Source organism: Leptidea sinapis, chromosome 47 (assembly GCF_905404315.1).
Source record: "Leptidea sinapis chromosome 47, ilLepSina1.1, whole genome shotgun sequence".
NCBI lineage: Eukaryota > Metazoa > Arthropoda > Insecta > Lepidoptera > Pieridae > Leptidea > Leptidea sinapis.
Window position 1 is genome coordinate 2,394,367 of NC_066311.1, and position 26,802 is coordinate 2,421,168.

At 35.3% G+C, this 26,802-nt stretch overlaps 1 protein-coding gene and 1 long non-coding RNA gene across 2 annotated transcripts in view; both read right to left on the reverse strand.

Moving 5' to 3' along the window:
• LOC126978062 (alpha-(1,3)-fucosyltransferase C-like) overlaps window positions 1-18,785 on the reverse strand; it is a 57,496-nt gene extending 38,711 nt beyond the window's left edge. The window contains exons 1-2 of the mRNA XM_050826773.1: window positions 18,770-18,785; window positions 16,634-16,702 (exon numbers count right to left, since the gene is read on the reverse strand). Of these exons, the coding sequence (XP_050682730.1) occupies window positions 16,634-16,702; window positions 18,770-18,785 (85 nt within the window). The remainder of the gene's footprint in view (window positions 1-16,633; window positions 16,703-18,769) is intronic.
• A 2,793-nt stretch (window positions 18,786-21,578) lies between these two features.
• LOC126978219 (uncharacterized) lies at window positions 21,579-24,863 on the reverse strand. Its single transcript, XR_007732547.1, has 3 exons — window positions 24,754-24,863; window positions 23,405-23,711; window positions 21,579-21,843 (listed from the first exon to the last, which is right to left on the reverse strand). It is a non-coding gene; the product is annotated as an uncharacterized LOC126978219 (long non-coding RNA).
• Window positions 24,864-26,802: the final 1,939 nt, after the last annotated feature.

Genomic DNA, 26,802 nt, shown 5'->3' on the forward strand with positions numbered 1-26,802 from the left:
GGATAAGCCATCTATATGTATACATGAAACTTTTTAATGAAGGATTCAATGGATAAGGGATTATTAAAACGAGGATAAAATTTAGGTCTACCATTATGTACACCTTAATAAGTATTTGCGTCATGTCTCCTAGGGCTCAAGGGTTAAGTAGAAGAAAATGTATCTAGAGGTCACTGGAGAATTGGATATATTCAATGAATTCTGGTAACCATCAGGGGGTTTCGATATAATTTAAATCCCGTCCACTTCCACCTGGAGATGGTACAGCCAGCCCTGATTTTTTTGACCAAGACACAGGTTTCCTCTCTGGCTGATACATCTTACCTCTCGAATACCGAAGTATAATCTGGAACACTCCTTTATATCGTGGAATAGTGTGTGCGTTTACGTCAGGGAGAATGTCTGTTCTCGCTGTCTGAGTTTTCTTGAAGCACAAGGACTGTTCTTGATTATTCGTCTGGTTGCGCGTAGACCATGATGACTATATGTGAATCTACTCGGATCTGTATAAGGCCCCTATGGGAGAGAAAAGACCGGCTCTTTGACCATAATATCCAAATGGTAACAGATTCCGTATTGGAGCAGATCCCGACTGAGAGAGAGAACGTGATTCTTGGCGATTACAACGCCCATCCCGTTGAATGGCTGGGCTCACATAACACCGATCATGCGGGTGGATCTGTTGACGCTGTTGCTGATATGGTAATGGAAGGTATGGAACTCTTAATTCCATCCTCCTTACTGCCTATCAGTGGCAGGACACAACCATTTGGTTTGGTTTGACCGCTCCTGCAAAATGGTCTCTCAGGGAAAACCAGTAGTGCTATCAGGCTTGGGTTTATGCTGCAGTATCTAAAGATGAAAATACCAGCGAACATAAAAAACAGTTAAAACATGCCTTCAGGTCCCTCAAAGAGTTATTGCCGAGGCGAAGTCAAAGCACATAGGTAGGATTTGCGAGGGACTTGAACGCCTTTCCTCTTTAAGTCGTGCATTCTGGTTACTGCTATTCCACCACTGCACAGGGACGATGACTAGGTCCTATAACGCGTAAGAGAAAGCAGATCTATTGGACTCCCTTTTCGCGTCCAACTCGACTCCAGATGACCAAGGTGCACTACCACCGCATATTCCACGGTGACGTAAATGTATTTTTTTTCTATCGAAACATAAAGAAATTGAAACCACTTCTTGACAGTATATCCTATAAAGTAAATGTTTTTACAAAAAATAATTCTATATCTTCAGAATATGAGAAGTACTCGTAATTGGACAGAATATTAAAACTTATGTTTATGTTTTTCGAAATACTTCTCTGTTTGTTAAAATATACATTACAATTTCAACGTTTTAACGGGAAAAATCATAATTTATGTGCGTATAATTGTCTGTTATGAAATTTGAAAAAGTAGTTTTTCTATTATTTTAATCACTATTTACAAAATCTTTAATATCCGATATTATGTATATGTATGTGAAGAAGTGGGTTTAAAACTATATTAATAGGCATTGAGAAAATATAACCAAAATACGGCTATTCTTTTTGGAGCCATTTTAATAACTCGGCCAACACAAAAATTGTACGAAATTGTATTCACTGTTTACCGATATTATTTACTTTAGCATAGTTTTGTTACTTTATAAAGAAAATAGTATAAAATTTTTGATTCTGAACTGAAAGAATGACATCTTTGCATTCACCTAAAATCATCATCAAAGTATCAAGTAATCTAATTGTTGTACCTTCAGCTTAATATTTGCTTTAGAAAGTTTTCTACACAACAGACAATAAATAAACAGGGGATTGTGTCTGGGAACTCGATACGGGTGACTACCGCGTTCTTTTGTATTTGTCTAATGTCAAACTAAATGTTATTTACTTTAAAGGTCATATATTTTCATTAAAATAGATTTTTTTTTCCCACCTCGATGAATAGCTGTCGTTTAGTCACTGGTACGAGGGACAAAAGTGGTTTTCATCCAGGTGGGAAAAAAAAATCGTATACACACCACGTGAGATAAGTAGGAAATTGCCACCCGCGATTGTCATACGCCTTCGGCTCGGGTGTCAATATTACGCGGGTGAAAATCACCTACTTTTCTCCCTAGGTGCGTAATATACTATTAAATCACTGAATGTCAATTATCATTTACTACCCATTTGCTATGCCTCCTTTGAAGAATGGGTGCAAGTCTCAGCGGGTTTCTTTTGTAAATAAAATTTCATCTCAGTTAAAAAACGACTAAAACACTCTTGAATCTCCACCGAATACTGATCGACTCAAGTATATTAGCGGAGCCGTTTTATAAAATAAAACGTTTAAAATTCTCAAAGTTTCGTGGAGGATTCTCTTCGTTTCTAACTTCTATACGGAGGCAGCTTAGCGGCTTTAGACTTGGAGTATCAGACCAAACTTTATTCAATACTGTGTAGAGAATATTATGTGATACTGTGTTTGTGTTCAATCTTACACATTAACATTCTCATTTCTGTTCTCTATGACACTGTTAGAAATTCTAAGAATGATTTTGCGATTTTGAGGCAGTGTTGAATAACTTCAGTATTTACAAACATGTTAAAAAAATGAGTTGCAGCATTTGACAATTTTTAGATGTTGTCACAATTTTAAATGTTAACTGTAACCGTCAAATGTACGCCAGTTAAAGCTATTGTTAGGCTGCATTTAATGTTCAACCGACAGTCAGCGCTGACGTCGGTTGAGCGTAGCACGTACCGTAAACGCTGAGCGCTGACCATGTAGCGTTTAGTGTTCAGCTGACAGCAAACTTGATTGCGCGTACAGTTGCGAATGAAAATTCATCTATTTTAAACCTCTTTAATATGTGCGTACTACTTACACAAACAATTACGGAATAAAAGACGGAGAAGTTATCATGTTTACCCAATTATTATAGACCCAATTGAAGGACAGATTTATACAATATATATGCCAGAACACGAACTTATGCTTACGATTCTCGATAACGATGTTACACACACGCGTACAGTCGGTTGCTCGGTCAGCGTCGCACTGAATGCACTAATTTATCGCCATAGCGTCTCAGCGGACCGATGATTCTCGTTCGCCCGGCGTAGCTCTACACGGGTTCATATGTTTCCATCGTTATAGCTACGTTCGGCCGACGTCAGCGCTGACCGTCGCGGTCGGTCGAGAAATGCAGCCTCAATGTTAAATAGCCAAATAACGACCTGTCAAAAGTTTCAAATCAAGATTCGATATTGACTTCATATGTCACTTTTTGAATTTAACTTTAACTGTGCCAAGGAATACTATGGTGCAACACATTCTGTTAATGTGAAATTTGGCTTAAATCATAACTATACCAGCTAATATGATGCAGCTGAGCCTTATTCGTGTAAAGATTAACTACACCATTCTAATCTCAAACTCTTCCATGTGTGCAACTATATGTAATACTTATTACCCGCGACTGTGGGCAGCTTTTTTTATTTACAACCAACTATATCCACTTTATAACCATGTATAGAACTTTCATCCCTCTTTTTCACCCCACACAGGATTTCTTATCACAATGACGAACTTTTATACAAATATCCACCCCATATTTCAACTCCGTCAAGCCTGTTATTCGCGATAAAAGGTAGCCAATGTCATTCCCCAAGCTCTTGTCTATCTCTGTACTAAATTTCTTCAAAATCGGTTAAGAGGTTTAGGCGTGAAAGTGTAACAAACAAACTTACATTTATAATATTAGTAGGGATATGTGTTTTGTGTTCGATATACCTTGTGGTTGCAGCTATATACAATACATAATATATTCCTTATATCTAGATGAGTAATACTGTTAATTTCAGCTTGTACCTTGCCACGTCGCTCTACACAAACACTTAGACACAAGGCTTCAGCTCCGTGTGTTTGCAGTTTGCACGTTGCAGTCGATAAGCAATTACTATAAATCAGAGTACAATACAAGCCATATTCCATTAGGTTCAAGTGGTGTGGCTATCTTAAACAATAGAATCGTGTTTATGCTCAGATCAATACGCTTACAGCAGTTAGTTCTATGATAAATGATCAGTACGTTTTTACTGATAAACCTAAATGATTTTGAAATATCGACATAAATTTTGCAAGCATTTCAATTTCTATTTATTGGGCACGGTGTGTGATTTGACTTGCGTGGACTTTCTGGCTCCTTCTCATAGTCCAAAGTACCATTGATAGTCCTGAGCTTCTTAGCAAAATTAAACTTAATTTTCCATCTCGTAGTCTTAAGAAACCGGCTTTGTTAAGAGTCCAGCCATACTAACTACCGGAAAAATAGACTCTTTGCATGCGGCAGTACAACAAGCTTAACCATGATGACCATTTTGACCTCTTTAAATGGTGTAAAATGTTCTTACTATTGTAGAGTAATGAAGTTATTGTAGCATTGTAAGTTTTCAAAATAAAATAAATTTATTAGTCTAAGCTTAAGCAATTTAAAAACATGTGTGTAAAATTTTGTAAAAATGGCTGTAAACTTCCACAAATAAAATAAAATAAAAATGTCCAAGCCATTTCAGTTGATCCTAAGGCTGCTGCTTCGACTGCTGAAGACGGCAAACGTCGCAAATATGTCGGTCTCAGTGAGTCTTATATCTTTGTGCTGATTGGTGTCGAGACAATTGGCCCGTACAAAGTACTATTTACCCGCCTCAATAGGGCAACTGGAAACCAAAGCGCTTGCAGATATGAGCTGTGTGAAAAAAAAGACACATTTCAAGTGTCATATGATTACCTTATTTATTTATTATTTACCTATCAAGTAAAATATTTTTTGATTTGATTTGATATCTTACCCAACGGATCATCCTACCTAACCAACGCGGAAATGCTGCCAGTATTCTTGGTACACAATGCTTGGTAACAAAGCAGTGTTAATTAAACAGTTAGTAGTGTGCAAGTATATTACTGTGTGTCGGTATGAAGGTGAAGTAATATATATGAACATATCGAAAAAGAATAATGTAAAAACAGAAAATAATGATTCCAATATAAAATACAAATATTTTCAAAATTAGTCTCTAAGGGACCGAAGTCTCAATCGCCATACTGCTATCGAAACTATGACAAGCGATAGTTAAAAATATCAAAGCTACTACTGAAATTTAGTAACCAGATCTAAGATTAAGGATTGGTCTCCGCTGCGCTCCAACTAGATACTGCACTATCTAAGAACAATAGCTTTTTTACTACGGAAACTAGATAGCTATAAAGGCCGGCAACGCTCTTGTGATTCCTCTGGTGTTGCAAGAGAATATGGGCGGCGGTGATCACTTAACACCAGGTGACCCGTACGCTCGTTTGTCCTCCTATTCCATAAAAAAAAATAGCTATAACTACACTAGATGCTTGTGTGCATGGCATCTTGACACTCAATGTCATCTTTCAAATTTTGTTAAATACGCTTCGTGTTATTTTACATTGAAATTAATAAAATACAAAATAATTAATGATGATATGTGATCCCAGTGTCTTTCTTATTTCTTGTAGTATTCTTAATTAACAATTACCAGCTAATACGAAATTGTTTATAAATTAAATTATTCTTTAACTACACGCACATTTACAGTTTCTAAAAGTAAAAATCAATGACTCAATCACTGACCTGTATAAATACCACTGGATAGGCTGTTCCATATGTTTGACAGCAAATTTCTTGTGCCTATTTGAAGCGCCACTCTCGAGAGTCCAGAGAACTAATTTTGACGTATAATACAGGCTGCGAAGGAACGTACTTATACTCTGAAGTATTTTTGCATTTTGACTTAATTTCGTTCATTTTCCGTGTTATTTATACTTCAAGCATCAACGTAATAAAGTTCACTATTTTTTTTGTAAATAGTTTCCCACCATCTATCGATGTTTTCATCACTAGTTTTAGTACCGCAGACTCTCGTTACATGGCCAACAGCGCCAAAATGGCCAATATGAAACAGGCACAAAAGCACTTTGACAGCCGCCAATCCAGTGGTATGTGTTAGAGGTCAGTGGACTCAATGCATCTAAGCGAATTTATTTCAAATTTGGCTTTTAACTCATTGTTACAACCATAGGTAACTAGCTGACCCGACAGACGTTGTTCTGTTCATAATAAAAAAAACTCAGTTCTTAGCTGACCTCTACTCGGTGAAAAGAATATTCCTACCAAATTTCAAGTCTTTAGCTCTAATGGTTCCAGAGATATCGTGATGAGTGACTTGGAAATCTGTTATATATATATAGATAAATATACTTTTCTCTGTAAGCGTATTGAATAAAGTTCGGTCTGATACTCCAAGTCTAAAGCCGCTAAGCTTCCTCGGTATAGAAGTTAGAAACGAAGAGGATCCTCCACGAAACTTTGAGAATTTTAAACGTTTTATTTTATAAAACGGCTCCGCTAATATACTTGAGTCGATCAGTATTCGGTCGATGTAGCCGTTGGAGATTCAGGGTATTTTAGTTCAGTTTATATTAAACAAAAGTTTTTATAAGAATACACACAAAGCCATTTCATACACATACTGTAAGTTTTTTGTTTTAAACGATCTTATGGTTTTGCGAATGTAGTCTATGGCTACTACTAAAGATAAGGTTGTTAACAGCAATACAATCGTACATTTTTTAATTACTTTTTTTATGGAAAAGAAAGAAAAACGAGCGTACGGGTCACCTGGTGTTAAGTGGTCACTGCCGCCCACATTCTCCTGCAACACCAGAGGGATCAAAGGAGCGTTGCGTTGTACGCCATATTTTGAAGGTATATGGATATCGTTCCAAAAACACCACACAAGGAAGGTCACTCCTCAGCTTGGTAGTACGTGTAAGAAGGAAGGAAGGCTTTACTGACCAACGTTACGAAAACTTTGAAGTACGGACATGTCCTTCAGGAATAAAGACTGCGACCGAGAAGAGATAAAGAAAAACATGAACAACATTTCAGAGAAAGATTCACACACATGATACAAAGTATTTTCAAAATAAAGTCTCTAAAGGAACAGACGTCCCGAAATGTCAATACTGCTCCCGGAACTGTGATAGTGTCACTCGGGAAAGCGACAGCTAGAAAGACCTAAGCTGCAAAAATACGGTATGAGACTGCTATGTGTTTTATGTAAATACCAGCTTTTTCTCGCGACTACGTCAGCATTTGTAGTTACTTTGGTTTTTTTTATTTTTTTGGATACTTTTCAAATAATACACATACAAACTGCTCTTTCCGCATATCCCTTGTTATTGTGGAAAGTCTCTTTAATAATATTTCCCTGTGAACTTTAATCTCCTATTTCATCCTCACGTAGGTCAATATTTCGGAAATGCTCAAACAAATGCTTATAAATTATTTCTTATCAAGTGGCTAAATACAAAGTTTCATGCTTTTATCTTCGATAATGTCGAATTTCCATAAAAACTGCCACACACTATTTCAACCCCTCCATTTTTTTTGCAATAAAATGTAGCCATGTCCTTTTTCAAGCTAGTCTATCTCTGTACTTAATTTTATCAAAATCGGTTCTGTAGATTAGGCGTGAAAGCGTCACAAACAAACATACATTCACATTTATAATGTAGGGATAATATTTTAATATCACTTATTGAAAATCAAAAACTACCACCCATTCCAAAATGAATGCCTCAGACCTGAGAAGAATGGGCGCAACAAACTCAGCGGGCTTTTTTTTCATCGAATAAATATGTTAACAAAGTAATATTGTACAATTAAACTTATTATTTAATAGCCTGAGGGCGGTCACTCCATTCCCAACCTGTGGTATCATTAAGAATTTCATTTATGTTATAGTAACCTTTACCACACAAAAGTTTTTTAACAATTCTTTTGAATAATGTAATACATTTGTTTTGAAAATTTTCTGGGACCTTGTTGTAAAAGCATATACATCGGCCCACAAAAGACTTACTAACTCGACTTAGCCGAGTAGTTGGCATCATAAGTTTATGTCTGTTCCTGGTGCTTATGAACATACATTACATCATCAATAATATATTGAGAAGCAACAGTCAAGATATTAATTTCTTTGAATTTTGCTCTTAATGATTCTTTAGGAACTAGGTTATAAATAGCGCGAATAGCCCTCTTCTGCAGCACAAATATTGTATTAATATCGGCAGCGTTGCCCCATAGCAATATACCATAGGACATAATACTATGGAAATAACTAAAGTATACTAGTCGCGCCGTATCTATGTCAGTTAATTGTCTAATCTTTTTAACCGCGTATGCTGCAGAACTAAGTCTTCAATATATCAAATATGAACATAGGATATCGATGGAGATTTTTCAAAATTTTTAGCCACTCTGGCCTCGTCTGGGATAGTATTCTTTGAATATTATATTCAAACAATTTTATCTAATATAGGGTGTGAAATCACTCATTGAAAATCAAAAACTACCACCCATTCGAACTATGCCTTTGACCTGAGAAGAACGGGCGCAAGAACTCAGCACGTTTTTTATTATACTTATAACAATGTATCTTTTAAAAATTCCACTTAATTTTAAGTCCTCGAATGGCGACCACGTACACAAGATGGACCACTGATCTGGTCAAGATCGCCGGAATAAGTTGAATGACGGAGAAGTGCTGCAATTTACAATATGTGTCCCAAAGAATCACTTCGTGAAAAATTTAAAGAGATAAGTATAATGACCGTCACTTGTCAATATACTTATGAAAATCGGATGTATGATGCACAGGAAAATTAACTTGTTTAAGAAAAATTGCGATAGTCATACTTTTAATACTAGGAATAAAGATAAGCTCGCATTACATCTACCAGGCTCCATAAAGTTGAAAAATCATTTAAGGGCCGTGTATATGCATTTATAATAAACTCCCAAGTGATATGCTTAATCTGCCAGTAAACAAATTTCAATTAAAGGAAAACTTTATAAAAAAGCTTACTATAAAATAACGGATTACTTAGATGATAAAAGTGCTTGTTAATGAACCTGCTCTAACTCTGTTTTAATAAAATAAAATAGTATAATTTTCTAAAGTAATATATTATTATTTTTACAAACTACATTATATAGCTCTTATAATAAGAAACCAAAAATTGAAGATTCAAAATGATCAAATATGATTTCAATGAATAAATATATTTTGACATTGACTTTGACGGTAGCGCAAAACCGATCGTCATGGAGATCTTTGGGGGACACCTTTGTACAGCAGTGAACTTCTTCCAGCTTATGATGATGGTGATGAGTATGACAAGACATGTAAGTCAGTCATAATACCCCAATCTACTGTTGTAAGAATTTTAAAAATCAGTCTAGTTGTTTACGATACAACCAAAAATACAAATCTTTTCTCAGAATAAAATGAGTATAGAAGTAAATACATTTATACTATGAGTACAAATTAATTGATAACAGCAGATGAATTAATGTACATCATAATATGTCAAATATACCTCGGACATAGTGGATAAAATATGTTTTATGTTGAATATCCATTTGCCCGTACGACGACCAATGAATAAACAGAGAGGGATTACGTCATTCGCCTCGTGTACACCGAGCTTAAAACTTACACTATGTGGATTGCGCCTAATCTCCAAGCCGTACAACTGTGAATTTATAATTTAACTGTTGAAACTTTACATGCTAGTGGTTTTAAACTCAATCTGTATTTTATGAAATTGTTAGTCTGTTTTCAATATAGCTTGGAAGCCGGAGAAGAACTAGATTCATCATTCATTCATATATGCCTTCATCATCATCAGCCGGAAGACGTCCACTTCTGGACAAAGGCCTCCGCCAAAGATTTCCTAAACAATCGGTCCTGCGCTGCCCTCACCCTACCGTTCCGGTGATCTTGCCCAGATCGTCTGTCCATCTTGTGGGGGGCCTACCAACACTGTGTCTTGCGGTACGTGGTCACCATTCGTGGACTTTAAGCCTATATATACGCCTTAACCGTATAGCAATTGTAACTATCGTAAACGTTCCATGTACATTAAATAAAAATAAAAATGTGTGTGTGTATGTATGTACGCAAGAAGTTATACTTTTTTGGCTTAACGAAGCAAAGATCATTAAAATAATTTTATCCTCGTGAATCTACGTTTTTAGAAAGAACAATTTTGTAAAAGTCTTGCAAAGATAGTATCTTTATATATATTTATAAAGAGAGAATTGATTATTAAATAATGAAAACGGCTGTATGGGCTTGAACCATTTGCCTGTCCAAATAATGGACGAAGAAACCAAAAAAAAAATAACTTTAACCTGTTACTTTTGTATTACAGTGATGCGCACTCATCTTAAAATTTCATTCTCATCATTTTTTCATAACGTGCCTAAAGAAGTATAACTTCAAAAATAATTAGACTGGTTGTAACCGAGTCTCAAAAAGTAGTTTTCTTCGAAATTTTGTTTGTTAAGTTATGTAGGCTTGTCTCAGAAATAACTAAACTGATTTCAATGCAGTTGTCACTGTTGTATTGTGGCAAGCTTCTAGTAATTCCTGTTCATATTTAGTGTTTATTCCAAGCAGTCAGCAGACAAATGTTGGGACAAATTATAAACCCATATCAGAATACAGAAATAGAACAGTATACATAACTCAACCTTAAAGTTGGAGTGGGAGGCTCCTTTGCACAGGATGCCGGCTAGATTATGGGTACCACAACGGTACCTATTTCTGCCGTGAAGCAGTAATGTGTAAGCATTACTGTGTTTCCGTCTGAAGGGCGCCGTGCCTAGTGAAATACTGGGCAAATGTGACTTACCATCTTGTCTCAAGGTGACGAGCGCAGTTGTAGTACCGCTCAGAATTTAGCAGGGCGCCAGGCGTATCCATTACCATCAGCTGAATGTCCTGCTCGTCTTGTCCCTTATTTTCATAAAAAAAAAGTTACCTTTATCTTCTAGAGCAGCAATCATTTGTATATGTACGAGTATGTACCAACCCTAGCGCTCCGCCCAGATAAGGTATAATACTGGTTCTATTAGTTGTATTGTGGCTAAAATCAACAATCACTATTTTACGTTTTATTGTAATAGTAGCTGATGCCCGTTTTTAAAAATAATAAGCAAGTTTGGTATGGAAGATTATCTCATGTACAATTCCAGTTCCGATTCCCGTTTTCGCTCCCGTTCCCAACATATTATATTAGTCTTATTTCGAGGAAGATTGCTTTGGCAAAGTAAACCTACTATTGGAATAGTTAGGTATAGATCGACGTATATTTCAGTTTTTTACATATCCCGCGGGAACCTTGGATTTTTCCGAAATAAAATGTAGCCTAAGTCCTTTCCCAAGCTCTAGTCTATCGCTGTACCATCATTTCATCAAAATCGGTTCAGTAGCTTCGGCGTAAGAGCATAACAAATAAACTTACATCCACATTTATAATATTTTACGTCAAATAGCTCCAAATAGTAATAGTCATTATTTGCTAGCAGATGATCACCCCAGCTAACTAATAAACTTTCTAAATAGCTCAACAAATCTAATTTCACCCCCGACTCATCATTGGTATAGAAAGTTTTCGGCACAAAAGAAAGTCAACAATAGAGGTTAGCCTCTGTGAGGTCGATACGGGTCACTTTAGTGTTGTTTTGTATTTGTCTAACGTCAAAATGAAAATTGTCACATAAAACAAAACAGGTTGGCGAGAGGTCGTAGGTTCGAGTTCCGCACCGTTATAAAATTTTGTTTTCAATTTTTGTTTGTGAACCAACATAAATTTATAGAGACGACAGTTCAAGGTAGTATTCACTAAACAAGAATGGTATCTTGATACAATTGTGCCGATGTTTGCACGCTGTCGACTAATTGGGAAGCTTCCTTAGAGCTTTGAGCATAAATACGGTTATTTTGTATGTTAAAATGTTGCTCTATTCTAAAAAACTTCTCATCCGTATACAAAATTGTTCTGTGACCTCTCTTTGCGTACCGCTTCAGTAGTGGTTGCGATTTCACCACCCTATTCTTTTTTAAATTATCAGTTAAGAAATGACCAGTACGTCTCTTATACGCTGCAAGTAGTAAGTCATCTTTGGTGATTGTTCTAGGTGCCATTTTCATCTTCCGAGATAAAATCTTTTGCTTTCGGTCAGGATTTTTTCGAATTATTTCACTTAATGCTTTGACCGCCTTTTTCATACGAACACTACGTGAACGACCAGATCTTTTTCTGTCACAAACAGAGGAGGTCGCATTGAACCTATTATAGCCCGGTTCACAAACATTTTACTTCACGCAAAATATTGTAAAATGTATTGGCGCCAAAGTGAGAAAACTCGATGACCAATCATATAAAAATGACAGATTCCGAATTCATATCTAATATTTTGTTTATTTTTAATTGTAACGGTATTTATGGCCAGACTAAGTATCAAACACAAAACGGGATTGTATATTTATATATTTCTCAGCAACCACAATATAAATCTTGATGTGTAAAGCATAAAGTCCTTGAGTTTGGGATTCTAGGTGATCGGGATCAAAAGCTATTTAGGTTGAAACATTTCTAAGTTTAAATTACCATTGCATATGCTTAACCAGGCATGCATACACGGGCAGGACATACGAGATGGACCACTTATCTTAATAAAAGCCGAAAATGTCAAAACATTTGAATACGTAGATAAGCTTTATAAGAAAATACATTTCAAACTAAGTAAAATGGCACTGTACTTGTGCGGTTTCAAATCACAACCAGTGATTCACCAAATATAGTCGTATGTGAGAGAAGCAGCGGCTATAAGTACCACGGAAATCACTTAGCATATGACAAATAGTGCGGGAGTGACAAGCTTTTAAGAGCTGTAATGAAATACGCTTCAGCGATAACGGAGTGCTTGAGTGATAGAGTATATTTCTGTTTAGTCATCATACAGATATATGATGGCTGTGAAATAGAAATGAATAAGTACTATAATAAAAACATTGTTGTGCCATATTCAAGTAAAGTTTCTTTATTGTATACTATCTAATTAATGGAAACCACGGCGCCTTATTGATACCATTTTTTTTCTAAAAGTGAACACAATTTATCACCAAAATTCATTGTTTTCTAGAGCAAGTAGTTCACTCAGGGCGGATTCCACAAAACACGATGTTACAAGAGGATAACTATACGCGGATAATTTTACTCCTTGAATTTATCCTAGTTGCACGGGCTTCGGAATAGAACAATAGCCGTCAATAACAACCTGTATGCTACGCCCAGTGAGGAAGCTGGAGGTCCACTTGCAAAAGCTCTCGGGAAGCCCAAATGATGGAAGTTTTGAGAGAAGCGCATTGTGCCATACACGATCAAAAACCTTCGCTATATGCAGGTTAACTGCCAGCCTTCCCTCTTGCTATGGATAGCCGCCACCTATCTGTGTTAGGTATACCAGAAAATCACCTGCCGACTGACCATGGCGAAAGCCGTACTGTCAGTGTCAACTAGTGACCTTCTCGTCATCCGTGTCAATATTTCATCGCGTTTAATAATTATATTATTAGTTAGTGCTGGTTAGTGGTTGTTAAAATGCAAAATTACCTTTAAGAAAAAACTTAAACACTGGTTAAGTGAGCGATTATTTTATACGACTAATGAATTTCTGAATGCGAGTAATGTGATGACATGAAATGTGGATCTTTTTATAAACAACTAATTAAACAATATTTGTTAATTTATTTATTATTATGTTTGTCTGTTATTATTTTATTATAATATGAGTCTTTTTAAAAAAAAATATCTTTTATTTTTATATTAATTAATATTTTAGACATGCAGGCATATTTCATCGTCTAATTTTGTTATGAGTTTAATTACTTATACCATTTACTGTATCAAATTTATTTGCTAGTTAAACCTGGCGAAATATGTGAAACTGTAAGATTGTACCATCTTAACATATCATGTTTATACGCAAACAAAGAATTTGATTGATTAATTGATTGATAAATCGTAGATTAGCAGTAGTACCTCGCGAGTAAAAACTACCACAGTTTGGTGGAATCCGCCCTTAATAAGTTTGTATATCTCATAGCGATTTCGAAATGTTCCCGAGCAACCCGGCTAAAGCTAAACGACACGTTGCAATTTCTTATGTAAATTATAGTAATACTAGTGGACCCAACAGACGTTGTCCTGTACACACGTCTTAAATTAGAATAATCAGTCCAGCCGTTAGGTTAGGTTAGGTTAGGAGTTCACTAACATACACATGAGCAGGAGAATTATATTATATGGACGGAATTGAGAATCTAACCCAATCTCAAATTCACTGAAACAAACAAAAAAATCATCAAAATTGGTCCAGCCGTTTAGGAGGTAGTTTAATTGTGAATCTAAACCATTCTCGTATCCACCTGAAGACACACACCAATCTCAAATTCACCGGAACACACAAAAATATCATCAAAATCGGTCCAGCCGTTTATGAGGTAGTTCAATTGTGAATCTAAACCATCCCGAATCCCCTTGAACTCACACAAAAAATTTCATCAAAATCGGTCCAGCCGTCTAGAAGGAGTTCAGTGACATACACACGCACACAAGAAATATATATATATATAAATATGTAGTAATTATGTTAATGGCATATATTATATTTAATAAATAATTAAATCTAATATATAAAATTCTCGTGTCATGGTGTTAAACTTTGAACTCCTCCGAAGCGGCTTGACCGATTCTCATGAAATTTTGAGTGCATATTATATATTGTATTAAATATATCGTTGTCTTGTACCCATAGCACAGGTTAAGCCTAGTTTGGGGCAAGATAATTTGTGTAAAAGTGGAAATATTATTATTCTTTCATTCTATTAGAAAATTTTGAATGAACTATAATTGATAATTTTTGTCAACTTGTTATTGTGCTTTTATTTCATCTGTGAGAAATAAAATATAAAATAAAGTAGATCGTATTTATTTCACTAAAACTCTTTACATTTGGTTTATCTATAGCTTTATCAAATGAGAGAAACATTCCAAATATAATTCTTGGATTTGTTGTTGATAAAACCAAAACCGCTTTAAGCTTTTCCCATAGATTTCAATTACAGATTAAATTCAAATATTTGATTTCAAAAAGTACCGCTGATTTGAAAATGTATGCCTCGGAAAAAAGAAGAACGGGAGCATGATGCAAAGCTGGTTTGTTTTTTTTCTTTTTTTGAAGAGTTCGCTCAATTACTTAGGGGGATTCCGTGAGAGTATACCCGCTTTCCACTAAAATACTCATAAATCTTTCTATACTTACAAATCGCTATTTGCTGTCAATTGTACCTTAAGCATAATTTCTCCCAATAAAGTTTGATCCATCATTAAAAGTTATGAGTAATTAACGATTTATTCCAATGTGTCATTCGGCTAATATCTCCCGCCTGGGTGGGGGACTTGACCCCCAACTAGGGAATCCTTTACCCAGGTTTAAATATAGGTAAAATAATGAAACACAAAATACTGCAATTTTTGTAACATAATTAAAATTCGAAACAGCGTAAGTAAATCTACATCAAAATCTAATATTTATATCAGTCTTCCCCTTTTAATTGGAGCAATTAGGGCAAATAAACCGTTTCTTATCATCTTTGGACAGTCCAACTCAAATTTCATGGAAATATTTGCCACAAGAAGCACACAGTCTTATTTCTATAACTTTCTCTTCTCCACTTCATCCCATCGACTATCAGAGCTATTAGAATACGTGGGTTCTTCGTCAATGTCTGTCTCAGTGTCACTTTCTTTCTTCTTTGTATACCTTTTTGTTTTTTGACTTTGAATCAAAATCTAAGTCGAATCATTAAACTCTGAGCTTGTATTGTATGCATTCTTACACTAAATATTGTCAATCAATGAAATTGTAATTCATAAAATAAAATAGGTATGAAAGTATTGCAAGTTTATTAGCGCGAGGATTTTTTCAAGTCGTTACCAGATCTTCTGGCATATCGCCAGCTCGATACGAGCGTCGATTGCTAGAGTCTCCAATATTTCCCCGACTCTATAAATGTCATTACAAATTTTAATCTTTGATCGCAGAAGCGTTGCCAAGTGCGGAGTTTTTATGGGGACTGTTTGATTTTCTCTTTAATAACTGTGAAGACTTGCTTTACGAACTTTACAGTGTTTTAAAATATTACAGAAATGAATAAACATTTCGTCTTTCTTGCGTAACAAAAACTTCGATTATTTGTTTGTAATTTAATGATGAATTAAACGATGTGCTATTTTATATCAACAATATTTTTTCAATAACGAGTCTCTAGTTACAGATACATTGCTGTCACCATTTAATGACAAGATATTATCTATCCATAGTTATGTCCAATATAGTTAAAGTCAAATGCTATCCGTCGATAGGTTATTGAAATGTAAGTTAAACTAAGGATAGATAGTTATTGAAAACGGCCGTAAGGCGAGACAGTACTTCACTTCAAACCAAGGCCTACAATTATACATTTATTTTTATATTTTTATTAAAATGTCGGATTTCAACTAGAACTTCATTCTGAAAATATCAGCACTGAAAGTTCTGGTGAAGTTTAATGTTTTTCTAAAAGAAGTTCTATTTGTTTTTCCAGATCAGAAAGGTAAACCAGTTCTTTGTACGATCATAACAACTGTTATAAATACCCGAGCCAAGTCACCGGGGTTCGATTCCCAGCCGTGGAGCCACATATGTTGAGTATCAAGTTCTAGTTGTGGCTTCTGGTGGTCTTGAATTAAAATACATAAATTTTTCAACTATAATGCTAGCGCTAAGGCGGTTCGTTTTCTTATAGCGACTGGATCCACAGTCAGCTTTGGAGTGAGCGCAGGCACGCCACGACCGGACTGACTGACGGACTGACACACACCACATACACAACCACAAACATTTACACTACTTACATACATTCACACAAACATCCTCACTTACATACATTACACAATACATCACCGCACTTGTCGGCGAGTGTGTTCTTACCATTTCATTTCATCTTCATCATCATCTTTTCTCCTTCCCACAAGCACACAGCCGGTCCGAGGTTTGAGTCTCCTTAAGAGACACCCCACGACTGTTGTAGCGTAGTCTTTGTAGCCTCCACGGCCCACGTCCTACATCGCTGTAAAACCCTTCAGGGCTGACAGTACAGAGGAGATTTTTAGTCGGTAAGGGGTGGACACCCTAGTCCTACATATGGGCCCCGTTTCGGGGTCATCAATACTTAAATGTACATTTTTCCTCTCCAAAAAGAAAATCTCTGCTCGCTATAGTCTGCTGAAGCACCAACACTCTCCTGAGTGTCAGCAGATCGGTGGGAGTCCCCCCGCTTACAAAGGTGTATGTGGCTTAACACTAATATAAAAAACGTGTGTGTTTCATGACGCCTGACAGAAGTGATAACTTGAACTAATCTGACTTGAACTACTTTGTTTTTAAGTAAAACATTAGTAAGATATGCATCTGCTCGGAAATAAATGTTTATTATTATTATATTATAACTAGCTGTTCCCGCCCGGCGAATTTTTAAAGGAAGGACCGTTGGAATTCGAAAAATAGCCATAAGCATCGTAGCCATAAACCATCTAGGATAAATTTCGCATCGAATGGTGGTAGTTTCATGTCGATACGATCAGTTGTTTAGGCGTGAAAGAGCCACAAACAAAGAACAGTTTCATTATATATATAGATATTCTTAAAATAGAGATAACAATTGCTCTCGTCTGAATTGCAGATGTAGAAATCTAATATCTAATTAAAATATTCTCGGTGTAAATCTTCAGAAATAGATTCGTATTGCAATTATGTGCGATGCCGCTTGCCAAACCATCTCGTGGACGTGTTTATGCAAGAGTGGAGAATAGAATAGAAATATATTTAATTACCATACGGACTGACAGAAGCATAACATATTGGAACAACACATGGTAGACGTCATGAAGCTACATAAGTTCGTAACGGCTCTTTGACATGGAGATAAGAACTGATAAGGAACTCCCAGTCCATCTTTTGAATCATTTAACAACTTAGCCTACTTTAAATGATATAATATTATTCTCTACATAATTATCTATATTGCAGTAACCCTTCTTTGTCAAAGAAGCTTTAATATGTTTCTTGAATTTGTGCTCAGCTCACTGAGGACTAGGATTCATCCTAGAATAGGGCACATAGTTCGACGGACGGCCTTTGGGACAGTAAAGTCCTCGAATGGCGACCTCGTAGCGGAAGACGCAGTGTTGGTAGGCCCCCCACAATATGGACCGACGATCTTGTCAAGATCGCCGGAATACGTTGGATAAGAGCAGCGCAGGACCGATCGTCGTGGAAATCTTTGGGGGAGGTCTTTCTCCAGCAGTGGACGTCTTCCGGCTAATGATGCTGAAAAGTTCTCGTTTTAATTTATAATGAAGAGCATTTAATCATTGATATTTTTAACCTGTGGAAGGCATTGACTTTAACTATGTTGAATTAAAAAATTAAAAAGTTTCTAATTTCTAATATAATTATCCAAATGGCAATGAGTTTCTTGCTACTTCTTCTCCTTAGCTCAACCCTTTCCGAAGTAGCGGTAGATTCAATAAGAAAAAATATATTTTTTTTAAATTCATAAGAGTCATATCCTTGACCTACATGAATAAAATGATTTTGATTTGATTTGAAAATATGTATATGGATTCAGCACAATCATATTATATTTATATGATTGTTGGCTGTAAACCAAATGTAACATTGATTCTTTAACAAAAGCACAAAGAAATTCTTCTCGACCGAATACTTTGGAAGAGAAGACCCTTACTGAAAAGACTATCCATTTTAAGATAATCCCAGCACGTTGTCTTTAGTCTTATCTTTCGTTCAATTACACCATTAATATTCTTCCTCATACCACAAACTTTTAAACGTTTTCATAAATTTTAGCAGTTTCTATTTTGTTTTCATACCTTCTATAATAAGAGTAAATATTGATTATACTTTTTTTCAGCAGGACGTTCAGCTGATCATAATTGATACGCCATGCCCATTAAAATGCAGAGCCATTCAGGATTCTTGAAAAACCCAAAAATTCTGAGCGGTACTACAATTGCGCTCGTCACCTTGAGACATAAGATGTTAAGACTCATTTGCCCAGTAATTTCACTAGCTACGGCGCCCTTCAGACCGAAACACAGTAATGCTTACATATTACTGCGTCATGGCAGAAATAAGCGCCTTTGTGGTACCCATAATCTAGCCGGCATCCTGTGCAAAATACCCTCTCACTGCTGAATAAAAGTAAAAGCAAGTATAAAATATAATAAAAGTTATTATAATGAATCATAATACAAACAAAAAAATAATAATATTAGCAATATTCTCCAAAAATCAGAGTACAGATAAAATTAATAATAACTGTTAAGCTAAAATTATCTGACAATGAATCTTGACGATACAATTTGGAAACTCTCGTATTGTAATACTTTTAAACATTGCGAGATTTATATTATTTGAGGCTCAGTTTTCATTACGAAATTGTATAATCGCTACCCGAATTAAAAGCATAATTAAAACGAATCATTGCTTGCTAATTACTTCAATTAAAATGCGAGACTCAGTTTCGAGATTTGGTTTTGTAATTAACCGAATGGTATATAGTTGGTGTTTTAGAGATTTACGCACTTAGTTACTTAAGTTAGTCATTTCAAAGATTTTCCTGTTTTTCGGTATTGAGGTATCGTTGCTTTATTTTATGATTTTAAATTTAGCTTCTACTGAGGTTTTTTATGTATTTATAGCAATAAGGGAGAGAGCAGGATGTTTAGTTGATGGTAATTTATACGCCCGGCCCATTACAATGCAGTGCCGCTCAGCATTCTTGAAAAACCTAAAAATTCTGAGCAGCACTACAATTGCGCTCGTCACTCATTTTTAGTAATTTCACTAACTACGGCGCCCTTTAGACCGAAATACAATAATGTTTACACATTACTGCATTACGGCAGAAATAGGTGCAGTTGTGGTGCCCATAATCTAGCCGGCATCCCGTGGGCCTCCCACTGGCAGTTATCTCAAGAGGTAGTTTAGTCATGCAGAGAGGTGAAGTAGAGTGACTACACAAATTTGTAGAGTAAATTTCCACAATCCTATTTTATTAAAGAAGAGGAGGGCGATTTGAGCTGATGCTAAGTTATCAACGCCACCCACTCTTATAACACTAGAGGAATCACATGGGCATTGTACCAAAAATTGATCATCATCAAGCTTTGAATATGTTTTTCCTAAGTTTAACGGTAATTGTAATGTGATGCAATAAAAATACTCAAGCGTCATATACCTACTACTACTTACCAGTGGGAGGCTCCTTCGCACCGGTTACCGACTAGATTATGGGTACCACAACGGCGCCTATTTCTGCCGTGAAGCAGTAATATGTAAGCATTACTGTGTTTCGGTCTAAAGGGCGCCATAGCTAGTGAAATTACTGGGCAAATGAGACTTAACATATTATGTCTCAAGGTGACGAGCGCAATTATAGTGCCGCTCAGAATTTTTGGGCATTTCAAGAACACTGAGTGGCACTGCATTGTAATGGGCAGGGTGTATCCATTACCATCAGCTGAATGTCCTTCTCGTCTTGTCCCTTAGTTTAAATAAAAAAAATATATACTCATTGCCGCCTTGCAATTATGCACTTTTGCATTACACCATCAAGATTGCGGACTTAAGCAAAGCATATGACGCTGCGTGTTAATGAGTCTAGCTATAATATAATAGGCTTTTACTGAATATTACACGCCCCTGTTTTGCATAGCCGTAAAGTGGAAGGCGATAAGATTCAGAGACACTATTTATTAGCCAGATTGTGGCTGTTATCTCGGCTGGGGCCTCATGTTTTTCATCCACTAGGAAATTTAACATGTCGCTTAACAAGGTGAATATTATAAAGAAAAGTACTTATATTTAGTGGAATTTCTAAATATAGCTATGGATATTGGGGCGATGCTTAATGTCTAATGCTTAAGAAAAATCGAAAATTACGTCATAAAACATTCTCACGCACTTCTCAACACAATAGATCTGTAAATATTTTGAAAGTGTGTGATATTATTACATAAAAAAGAGAGAAGATCTTGAAAAAGGGAGGACTATGACAGGACCAGGTAAGGTTTCTTTAATGAAAATAAGGGACGAGACGAGCAGGACGTTCAGCTGATGGTAATTCATACGTCCTGCCCATTACAATGCAGTGCCGTTAAGCATTCTTGAAAAACCCCAAAAATTCTGAGCGGCACTACGACTGCGCTCGTCACCCTGAGACAATAGATGTTAAGTCTCATTTGCCCGGTAATTTCACTAGCTACGGCGCCCTTCAGACCGAAACCACAATATTGCTAACACATTACTGTTTCACGACAGAAATAGGCGTCGTTGTAGCACCCATAATCTAGCCGGCATCCTGTGCAAAGGAGCCTCCAACTGGTCAAAAGGTACGAAGAGTTGATGAACAAGATAAACGGCAAATGTACAAAATGGTCCAATTAAAACGAAATCTCTAGATAAATAAACAATTTTAATTTTATTGTCTGAATAGAAATTAAAAATGGATACACAAAGGTATTTTCAAAAACTGATGCAATATATTTACAATAAATTCCCAAAGTTGTCTAGTAAATTACAGATTTAAATAAGAATATGATCTCTTCCTGTAATCTCAATCATGATTTGTGATAAACAGTAGCAATTTTTACCCAAAACGATGATCTAACATAAAACCCACAGGACCAAATCTTAACCGACCACCTCCATTAGCAGGAGATAGATTCCCTCTCACTCGATCAACCACGTCCATCGGAATATCTTGAATCCCATGCATCATGCTATAACCATTAGAAACTGCAAATGGAAAATATTCATTTACAAGTTTGTTGGTAAGCAATGTTATATGAGGCTAGAAGCTAAATTCTAATGATGGTTAATATTGTTTTTATATTTTGTATGTTTAATACAATGACGTTCTATACATACAGACGAGGAGGCTTTTTTGCACAGGATGCCGGCTAGATTATGGGTATCACAGCCGCACCTATTTCTGTCGTGAAGTAGTAAGGCACCGTAGTGAAACTACTGGGCAAATTAAATTTAACATCTTATGTCTTAAGGTGAGGAGCGCAATTGTAGTGCCGCTCAGAATTTTTGGGTTTTTCATGAATCCTGAGCAGCGCTGCATTGTGATGGGCAGGGCGTATCATTTACCATCAGCTGAAAGTCCTGCTCGTCTTGTCCCTTTTTTTTCATAAAAAAAAACAAATATAATTTGTATTTTGTACCCGACATGTGTAACCTGAAGAACGACCTGAGAGATTTTTTTTCAAAAAAATTACAGAGAGCTTTGAGAGCAATAAAACAAAATGCTTACGAGTTCTCTGGTCAAAAACTAAGTTTTATTCAAAATCTAACATTTATTTCTTAACATTTAATTATATCTAAATATTTCTATTCAAAACCATTGCTCATCCTTTATATTAGCCGCATAGTTGAATACCTCACTGAGTAACTGAATCTCTAAGTCGATCTATGATGCTCAACGGAATATCTTGAATCCATTTCGCAATATAATAGCCTTTTGCTACTGTAAATTACAATTCTGTCACACTGCTGCATAGCTATGCATATATAAAGAAGTAATGCTCATACTTTGAAGTAGCTACTTAAAAGTATGAGCATTACTTTTTATATGCTCCATGTTATGACAAGCAGCATCACACCGCCTTTAAAAGTGTAATTTCACACTAAATGTGTCTTAAATAACATCAAAAAAGTAACCCTACTATTATATCTATCTATCTATCTCTCATACAAACAGGACTGCGTACTTTGAAAAATATTTTTTACTATTTTAAAAGCAGTGAAAGATAAACAAAACTTTTTTTTTATGGAATAGGAGGACAAACGAGCGTACGGGTCACCTGGTGTTAAGTGATCACCGCCGCCCACAATCTCTTGCAACACCAGAGGAATCCCAGGAACGTTGCCGGCCTTTAAGGAAGGAGTATGCGCTTTTTTTGAAGGTACCCATGTCGTATCGTCGCGGAAACACCGCATAAGGAAGCTCATCCCACAGCTTTGTAGCACGTGGAAGAAAGCTCCTTGAAAACCCCACTGTGGAGGACCGCCACACATCCAGATGGTGGGGATGATTTCCTAACTTGTGGCGTGTCGTGCGAAGGTGGAATTCGGCGGCAGGAATCAGGTTAAACAGCTCTTCGGAACACTCCCCGTGATAAACTGAATTTTAAAATTGATAAATCGTCTAGGTTGACTACCGTAATGGTATTTGATATTACCATTATATATACTGGTTTGTTTTTATACAGCACAAGTTATCCGTAGGTATGTACAAGCTAATGTTTTATCTTTAACTTAGTGATAAGTAATCAGTTTTTATTTGATTTACCTGGCGCTGTATTTATTTGAATATTCGGAAACTTTCGGATGTCTCTGTGCATATAATATGGTGGTATGTACATGGGATTCTGAATGCCACCGACCAAGAACTGTCCAACATCACCCTGCCCCAATGCATCGTTATTTCCAAAAGGAAATGGAAGAACACCGGATTTTCTGCCAGAACCACCAGTCCAAGCTCGTTTTTTGTCAATACAAGGCTTAATGGGTTCGGTTATTTCATTGACGGTTATTAAATTGACCGAAGAGGCATCGTCAGTGTTTGGAAAAGCTTGGCTGAGAGCTAATGGAAGTATCTGTAAAATGTAAATAACTTAAATAATAATATACCTACTTCTTTTTATTTATTGCTTCTTTCTTAGAGCGGCATTAGCTTCCGAAGCAATGATAGTGTTAGAAGTGATTTAAAAATAATTCTAAAGGAATCAATTTAGAGAAAATAAATGCCTTTTATGCCCTTTTGTGTTTTAAGTTTGATAAATGGCAATATAGATTATCTTTCATATGGCTAATATAAATTAATTCAAGGCTCTCTCTCTTAAGACTCTATTGAAATATTAAGATCTTACCAAATTATTATGTCATTAGATATATTTATTATTTTAAATAGATAGGTACTAAAAAATCATCATATTATATTATTTCATGACTTATCATGTTTTGGTTATTCGTTATGTTCACATGTAAGTGATATATTAACTTGTTATATCACACTAATTAACCCCTATGTATTTAAATTATGATCGAATAAAGAATTTATAAGAATAAGTACATAAAAACAGACTGCAGATTATGTTATAGACCGTAATCATTGTGGCCCTTGGTCTCTTGGTCAATGGGATCACAATCAGCCTGTACGTGTCAACGACTGCATATTGTTATTCCTTTATCTCATCATGTATTAGTTATTTATGCAACAGCTATGTAATAAGGGGTATTAAAACACGAATGTGGATTTATAACACGAGACGAAGCCGAGTGTGATAATAGTATCACATCAGTGTTGTTGTCAACAGTTGCATAAGTACCCAATGTCCTAATAATCATTACATCATCCAAACGAGTGTTGTAATGAAATTCAGTACAACATTACAACACTCGTTTGGATGATGTAATGGTAACTAGGACTGGCTTTTTTAATGTTAGCAGTAAGATAAATGTTTCATCTTATATAGAGGATTCATATTATGTGTGTATATATAATTATTTTACGTCCCTATGATCATCATACTTGTAAATACTGTATTCATCTTTATGTCATACTAGTTATCCCTTATGTATTCAAGACATTAAATAAATAAAATAAATAATATGAAACAAAGTTTTCTTAAAATTTACCAGTTCGAATAATAAAGCTGTCTTCATCTTCTTTTGGTAACTGTGATATGTTAAACAATAAATTAATACGCATATCTCCAACTATAAGTACATTAAAATTTACAATGCGTTGAGAATGTACTTTGCAAATGAAAGCAAAGAGTTGCTGAAGTTATTTGGTTGTTGGATTTTTTGAGTTGTTAATTTCAAGCCAAAAAGAATTCAAGAGTAGAGAAAAATAATTCATTTGAGTAAACATTGAATGCCTTTGGCGTTTTCTAAACTTTTCAATCCATTTAAATTACTTATATTTTTTGACTATCATGCATAGTAATATTATTTGCTGCTGTCACACAAATAGTTGAAAATCCTATGCTTTTACGTATCTCAAAATTCATTTAATGATTTTAATGAAATTTACTCATTAGCCAAAAATCAATCCATCTTGTTGTGAGTTCTTGTTCAAACACAAAGAACGATGCCGAACGAAAACAAAATATAAGGGCCTCTCTCACTCTCCGCTCATGTTCCATTTCTTTTTTTTACTGTCAGTCGTTATAACAGAACGAACCGAAGATTATAATGTCAAAATTTAAAAAATGAACAATATGGTACCATATATTCCTTCATATTATATATTCACTGTACTTAACTTACTGACTTCACTCTCTCTTTAAAAGTGGAAGTCCATTTCCCTCCTATTTTATAAAAAATCATACACAAGAATTAATCGCTTCAAAAATAATTGCTTGAAAATGAGCAGAAAATGTTCAGCATCTCTTTGTGATGTAAATTGTGTAAGTTCTTATCGCATTCTTAATAATTATTGCTAAAGGGAAGTGTTAATTTGTTATGACACATTTAATATTTGTCAGATTTAATTAAACGTGAACACAGTAAGAAAATAAAACTTATTAATGGATTGGGGAAGAGTATCTTTGCATTTTATATAAAAACTCAAGTCATTTGAAATAAATTCAAGGTTAATTTAAAGTACCTATTACAAATACCAAAAAACTTTGAATCGATATTGAAAGTATGTTACCTACTCAGTAAAATTTAATTTATATATTTTTTTATTTTATCTGAAATCAGTCCCAAATCTATGAGCAGATGTGGAAATCTAGGATTTTGTGGGATGAGGGGTCCATTGACCTTTCTTCCCTTTAATTTAAGTCCAATTCGACTATACCTTACGTTATATATTGACTATACGTTACTTGCAATAGTAGATATCTGTTTTATGCAGATGATCTTAAACTATACAGAAAAATTGAAAACATTGATGACTGTTTCAATCTACAGCGTGACCTTTCTGCTCTCAGTACTTGGTGCCATAATAATTTAATGAAACTAAATGTTGACAAATGTCATGTTGCCACATTCACTAATAAGATAAATAGCGTAAATTTTTCCTATCACATTTCGAATTCAGTTTTAAGTCATAAAGAATTTACTAGAGATTTAGGTATCATTGTTGATAAAAAACTATCATTCATTGAACACATTGATACTACTGCTGAAAGAGCAAATCGGATGCTAGGTTTTATCTTGCGCATTTCAAAACCTTTCAAATGCCAACATAGTGTTGTAATATTATATAAATCTCTGGTTCGTAGTATTTTAGAATATGGTTCAGTAGCATGGTCACCTTTTTATATAAACCACATTGATACCGAGGAAAATGTTCAGAAACGTTTTTTGAGAATTTTGTGTAACCGTTTCAAACTTAGAAAATCACTGCATAGTTATGAAGCTAGATTAAAATATTTTAATCGAGACTCACTTGAAATGCGCCGTAAATTAATTGATCTAATATACATGTATAAAGTTGTAAATCATCATATTCATACTAAACTGTTGTCCAGGTTTTCACTATACTGTAATCCTTGTAGGACTAGAAATGTAAGGACTTTCTTTGTTCCAACTTCTCGATTGTGGACATCACATAATGCACCAGTTAATAGATTATCTCGTTCATATAATGACTTAGCAAATATCAATAACTGTATTGATATTTTTTCTAATAGTCTGTGCAGTTTTCGACGCCTAGTTTTAGACACTCTGCGC